The 6,609-nt window shown below is 44.1% G+C and overlaps 1 protein-coding gene across 1 annotated transcript; it reads right to left on the reverse strand.

Annotated features, from left to right (window-relative positions):
* Positions 1-593: 593 nt before the first annotated feature.
* LOC120772034 lies at positions 594-6,036 on the reverse strand. Its single transcript, XM_040100405.1, has 3 exons — positions 5,595-6,036; positions 5,014-5,493; positions 594-1,637 (listed from the first exon to the last, which is right to left on the reverse strand). The coding sequence occupies exons 1-3, from the start codon at positions 6,021-6,023 to the stop codon at positions 645-647; spliced, it is 1,902 nt and encodes a 633-aa protein (XP_039956339.1). The 5' UTR covers positions 6,024-6,036; the 3' UTR covers positions 594-644.
* Between the last annotated feature and the right edge of the window lie 573 nt (positions 6,037-6,609).

A 6,609-nucleotide genomic window follows, 5' to 3' on the forward strand; every position in this document is an offset into this window, starting at 1 on the left:
CGAATGCCATCCATCAACCACCGTATTCACCAGGCTTGACTCTTTGTGATTTTTTCTTGTCTCCCAAACTAAAATTTCCGCTTCGTGGAAACCGTTTTCAGTCGATCAAAGAGATTAAACAAAATTCGCTGAAGAAGCTGAAAGCCAACCCAAAAAGTGTTTATGAAAACTGTTTTGAGGACTGAAAAAACCTTTGGTATAAGTGTATTTCATCTGGTGGGGATTACTTTGAAGGCAACAAAATAAATATTGATGAATAATTAAATATCTTACGTTTTATTTACAATTTCCGGTTACTTTTTTGTACAATGTATGTCGCCTTGCCGTAAACTACTGGACTGAGTTCAGTCAGAATACCTTCTACATATTGCGCTGAGATAAATATTGCTAATAGCTCGTAGTTCAGAGGATCTCTTGCCTTTCACAAGTATCCTGAACAAGGATGATCTCGCAGCCGTATAAGTTCTGGTTGTTGACCAGCGCTTGCCAAGCACGCGGATGGTCCATAGATCCAAGAAGAAGCGTAGTAATGAATTCAAAGAGCGAAGTAATGAATATAAGTATGTAGTACATATAGTATATATTATCATTTATTTCAAATATTTTGTACATATATTGAATTGGTTCCACAGGTATATAGCGGTTTATTGAGCCGAATTCACAGTTTCGTTCTCATCTTTGCTGTAACAGCTTGCATCGCTGCAATCGACACCTTCGTCCCGCTCATTGCCATGCGATTCGCTGTCGCCTTTCAGTTTATCATCTAACGGTTGAATTTGAAGCTTGGTAACACCGCTATTTTTGCGCGCAGCAGGTTTGCAGCACAAACTCCGAGTAAGCGCGTCCGTTTTATTTATCCAAAAGCTGCCACAGCACGTGGATGTCGACGCTATCAGGGAAGCACTACCATCCTCTCCCAATCCAGCAGAGTTTGCCGTTGGATATGTGGCGACATGCTGTTTGCTTTGATGACGCAATCGGAAATTGCAAAAACCGCAGCAGAAAGTTACCTTAATAAAATGCGCAAATTTTAAAACATCCGTTAGAAAGGTGTAAAAGAAGGGGTTCAGCATGGAATTGGTTAAGTTGAGAATGCCGAAAAAGTAATGCAAAATTATTGGAAAGCGACCTGTGTAAACGCCACCTATGCGCATTAACATCAAAATCCAGGTGGGTGAACGCAGAAAGAGAAAAGCGGTAATTAACAATATGATAACGGTAAACATGCGTAGATGACGTGCTTCACGATTGTTGCTGTTGCTCGTCTTAGGAGGCGCAGAGCTTGTAACGTTCATTGGAAGAATAATGCTGGTTACGCTCGGCTGGATTGTTTGCGGTATTTTGTTGTCGACCGTGTTTATGCCGACTCCATTTGAAATAGTAAGGCAGTTGCTTGGTCGTCCCCTCGAGTCGACTTGATACTCCTTTAAGTTCCGCTCGTCGTCTTTACATTTTCTCGAACAGATGTAGGAGAGGTGTCTCCACCAACTTTTATGCTGTCTCTTACTGACAGAAGCAGCGGTGCGACGACTTTTCCACAATTGCTTCGCAATCACCGAGTTCATCCATATAAAAGCAATTATTGTGGGAACGAAAATGATGCCGAAAATTGCAAAGTAGTACTTGGCGATAGATGACTGAAAGTATATCAAGTGGGAGCAATTATTATACAATATAAATAGGATATAATGGAAGGTCTGGAATTCAGCGAAAACAGACTTATGAGTTATGGAAGTTCCCAAGTCAGGCCGCTGGAAACTGAAAACACATAACTTATGTCTGGACTTTACAGTGGTCACACCACCGCCATATCTAGTTTAAAACTTGGCAAAATCGGATAATAACTGCTCAAGGCCCCTAATACCGTATACATAGACCCCAGTATTTGAACTTTCGGTTGACTTTATATCGCAATCGGCCAAAATAAGTAATCGAAATATAGTACACTTCTATGGCTTCTTATTCTTGATTGGCGTATACACCGCTTACGAGGTTATAGCCGAGTTTACAACAGCATGCCAATCATTCTTCTTTTTCGCTGTTTGGCGCCTATCAGAGATTCCAAGTGTAACTAGGCATTTCTCCACCTAGTCTTTAGCACCTTCGAAAGCGTTGGGATGCCGGCCTTGGTCAGTAAGCTGTTCACAAGAAAGGCGATGTGAGCCTGGGCGTTGTCGTGGTGCAACTTCCAATCGGCTGTATTGTCTTTTCGGACACGATTGATTCTTCGTTTGAGTCTCTTGACGAGTTCCACGTTCAACTTGGCGTTGACGGTTTGTCCAGGATGAAAAAATTCGTGGTGGACGATGCTTTTGTTGTTACTTCTGCTTCCGGGTACTGCGTCGAATACTCTCAAGGCTGGAGTGTTTTCATCCACTCGGACGTCATGACCTAGCCAACCAGCGTAGCCGCCGTCTCTAAATTCGCTGAATTAAGTCAATGTCGTCTTACAGGATTTGTCTGGAAAGTAATAGGACTGCTTTTTTCCGCCGCGACTGTACTTTGCAGAGTACGCGCACCTACTGGATTCGGTAGAGGGCGTTCCTAGCTAACCTAGCTAACGAACGAGCGGCTGGTCAGTTGTCTCCAAACACCTCAAGAGTCAGGACAAACATTTTCGCGCAACGTGTTTCAGTGAGTGGTGGAAGCCAAAAATGCTGCGTTCGTTAGAGCAGAGGTTCGCGATTAAATTCTGTGTGAAACTCGGTAATGTGCGATAGAGACGTTTGATATGATCAAGGAGGCTTACCCAGGTGTTGCTTTAGCAAGAAGTGGTGTGTTTCAGTGACACCAGGGCTTTTTGGAGGACCTGGAAGAGTTTAGATAAGCAAATCCAAAGTCAAAACGATGCTCATTGTCTTTTTTGACATCAAAAGCATCGCCCACCAAGAATTTTTTCATCCTGGACAAACCGTCAACGCCAAGTTGAACATGGAACTCCTCAAGAGACTCAAACAAAGAATCAATCGGCTCTGACAAGACAATGTAGCCGATTGGAAGTTGCACCACGACAACGCTCAGGCTCACACCGCCTTTCTTGTTAACAGCTACCTAACCAAGGCCGGCATCACAACGCTTTCGAAGGTGCCGTATAGCCCAGATGTGACCCCCCGGATTTTTTTGTTTCCTTGCCTGAAAAAGCCGATTAAAGACAAGAATCGTGAGACGACAGAGGGGATCCAAGCAGCATGCACCTCGGCTCTCAAGTATATTCCGGAAAATGCCTTACGAACACGCCTTCAATATTCGGAAATCGTGCTGGCAGCGCTGCGTCGACGCAGAAGGAGCCTATTTTGAAAGTTTTTAAGGAATTGTAACGAATAGTTCAATAAATTTTTTTAAATGAACTCAGACCTATTACTTTCCGGACAAACCCTATATATCTCGTACAGTTCATCGTTCCATCGACTACGGTATTCGCCGATGTCAATGTGTATACTTTGAATAAGCAAACATAAAATCTTCCGCAGAACCTTTCTCTCAAAAACTCATAACGCCGACCAATCTCAATACTCAGTCCGAAGTAGAACCTGTTGGAAAGAATTATTCTGCGTTGGATTTCAAGGCAGACGTTGTTGTTAGTGTTAATAATAGTTCCATGATAGACAAGATTATCTACGGCTTCGAAGTTATGACTGTCAACAGTGACGTCCCCCTGCGGATACGGGGGGAGCCTTCCGGGTTCGAGGAGAAACCGAATATACCCGCGGTAAGGCATGCCTGTCGTAAGAGGCGACTAAGATCCTGGCCACCAGTTCAGGGCTGTATGGAAGCTCAACTGGTCGTAGCTTCGGCTAAAAGGTCAATACCATAGACTTTAACCTGGTACCACGGTTAGCAGCCGCCCCTGAAGTTCACTTTAGTCTGCTCATTGGGTTTGGCCCTTTGGGGAGATTCGTGGTGGCTGTGGTTTAAACCTAAATGCAGGAAGGACATTAGTCCAATGTGGAGTCGCACTGCGGCCGGGTGCCGGACCCAGAGTACGGCAGAGGTTTTAGATGGGCCTCGAACCCGACCAAGGTGGAAAGGGTGCTTCCTTTGGTTTTCACCCTACCAATTGGAACCAAAGTGTATGTGTGTGTGGCGCCACTCATGCCTTGATTCTTCCAGAGTGCAGTGTGGGTTCACACACTTAGGCTTTGGGGCGCTGATCAACGCGTTGTTTTGATCTGTGTGTTTCTAGTAATAGAAAACACCATGGATTTGAGCCTCCTTAGGCAGATACCCACGTTAAACCACATTGGATTCTGTCAACAGTGACGTGAAAGCCAAGTCGCAAGTGCGGCGACTGTTCGTTTGATGGCAGGAGATATTTCGTCGTACCCTCGTGCACTACCAATCTGGAGAAAGCAGAGTATTTGTGTTAAAACTGATAAAGTCGGATTAAAGGAAAGAGGAAAGTGGCTTGACATAACCCCGCCTTAACTTATATGTATAAGGATGTTGACTTTACTCCTTATATATTGTTGATGAATTTGATATTTCCCCTGATTTAACCCTGGACGTGCTTTGTTAGTCGATTCGTGTTTAGCAAACCCTTGTAAGTGTATAAAATCTTCGGATACACCCGAACTTAGCGCTTCCTTACTTATTTATCATATACTCGCCTAACTAATATTGATAACAACTAATATTGTTTCTGTCAGCAGTGAGATAACTTCAGGGAAAATTGAAAGTTGACAGAACAATGCTAAATACCTTGACAGTTTGGCTATTATCGGTCAATTTCAAAAAATATTGCGTTTTAGTGTCGTCTGTGGCACTAATTAGAGCAGTCAATCGAATTCGCCAGCAGAATGACAGTTGTGGGTACATAGCTACCAACATATGTGCTCATACAGGTGTGTTAGCGTGAGCGCCAGCAATGAGCAACAAAGATAAATGCGAATTTTGGGTGCACGCCAGCGTCAGCAGTCACATTTCACACAACCCAACGACACACACACGCACTTATGGTACCTTTGGTACACATTCACGAAAATGGAAACGCTTGTAAAGCAAACACATACCTACCTTATTGGATATGCACATCATCACCAGCTCAGACGTCATCAGCATGGCATAAGACTGATTGTTGTTGGCCGTCTGTTGTTCCCAAGGGCTTTTTGTTACTGTTTCGGCAGAGGTTTCATATAAAGTGGGCATAGTTGTGCGAGATTCCGTTGCAGTTGTTGCTGTTGTTACAGTAGCCGAGCCGGCACTGGCAATTGTGGAGCTGTTCGTGTTGGGTATAGCAATCCATTGCCGCGTTAGTATGTAAACGGGGTATAATTCATAGACACCAAACACCGGCCACGATGTGCCAATGGCCGCTGCCCATAAGGCGAGCATGCTGAGCACACAGAAAATGACACCCGGATTCCAAAAACTAATTACCGCACGCATAACGGCAAAATAACGATCCATTGCTATGCCGACAAGCGTTATTGAGCTCACCAAAATCGCGGCAGTGGTGATGGATGGCACCACGTGGCACATGCCGCGTCCGAGTATCTGAAAATCGAGTGAATTTAAAGAGCAACATTTTTATTTCTAGCGCTAACAAATCTTATAATATAATCCATATAGACGTATGACTCACAAAACTGACTTACCCAGACCTGCGAATATTCCTGTAATATTTGACTCAAATAGGCCGTTGTGAGGAAGGTGGTGTTAATCAAATCGCTAATCGCCAGCGATATGAGGCAAGCACGAAAGAACGGCCGGAGTTGTCGTCGCATGTTCGCACGCAACGAGCAGATGTTGCCGCATACCGAAATAATCAGCAATAATGACATAACGGTTGTGAGCGTAATACGTTCGATGGCGGTCACCGTGATCAGATCCTCCTTGAATATGCCAATATATGACCCCGAGATGAATATTTTAGTGTTATTTTCTGCGCTGTTGTTGCTAAAGCCATCCTCCACCACCACTTCGTCATCACTAGCAAATCCCTGCGCTCCGCTTACGTTTAGCGTACTTTGGACGTGGCGTACGGCGTTTTCAATGAATTTTCGATTTTCAAACAAGCAAGCCATATTTTGTAACGTGTGAACCAGAAATCGGTCTACTACGAGGCTAAGTCTTCCGGTTTTGTGGGAATTGTCATTTCGTAAATATGGAAAGAGTTAAATAACAAATTTGTAAGAGGATATTACTTAAATTTTTACAGTACTTCACAAACTCTTTGAGGCAAAGACTAAATAAAATTGGACCAGGGATAGAAATTGAGAATGTTGGGGTTTCCTTTGTCAAGGCAGGATCGCATATATTTTAGTCTAGCAATTGGAAAACTGCGTAGTTCTGCTTTCTCCTGAATGGACGAAATTTCTCCGTCTGGCCATATGATGCAGAGGCATGGATCATGACAACGTTTTCGAGAGAAAGGTTCTACGGAGGATTTATGGTTCTATGCGTATTGTCCGCGGCAAATACCGCATTCGATGGAATGATGAGCTCTGTTGACGACATTGAAATAGTTCAGCGAATTAAAAGACAGCGGCTACGCTGGCTGGGCCATGACGTGGGAATGGGCGAAAACACTCCAGCTGCCGCGGGAAGCAGAAGAGAGGAGACCTCACCTCCGTTGGAAAGACTAGGCGGAGAAGGACTGGCTTCGCTTGT

This window comes from Bactrocera tryoni, chromosome 3, assembly GCF_016617805.1.
Source record: "Bactrocera tryoni isolate S06 chromosome 3, CSIRO_BtryS06_freeze2, whole genome shotgun sequence".
Taxonomy (NCBI): domain Eukaryota; kingdom Metazoa; phylum Arthropoda; class Insecta; order Diptera; family Tephritidae; genus Bactrocera; species Bactrocera tryoni.

What these genes read in the sequence shown, in the direction of transcription:
- LOC120772034 (XM_040100405.1), bottom strand. Translation starts at nt 6,023, where the DNA reads ATGGCTTGCTTGTTTGAAAATCGAAAATTCATTGAAAACGCCGTACGC. An exon ending in AGGAATATTCGCAGGTCTGG is followed by an intron (nt 5,494 to 5,594) that starts GTAAGTCAGTTT and finishes CTCGATTTTCAG; the next exon opens with ATACTCGGACGCGGCATGTG. An exon ending in TGATGTGCATATCCAATAAG is followed by an intron (nt 1,638 to 5,013) that starts GTAGGTATGTGT and finishes ATATACTTTCAG; the next exon opens with TCATCTATCGCCAAGTACTA.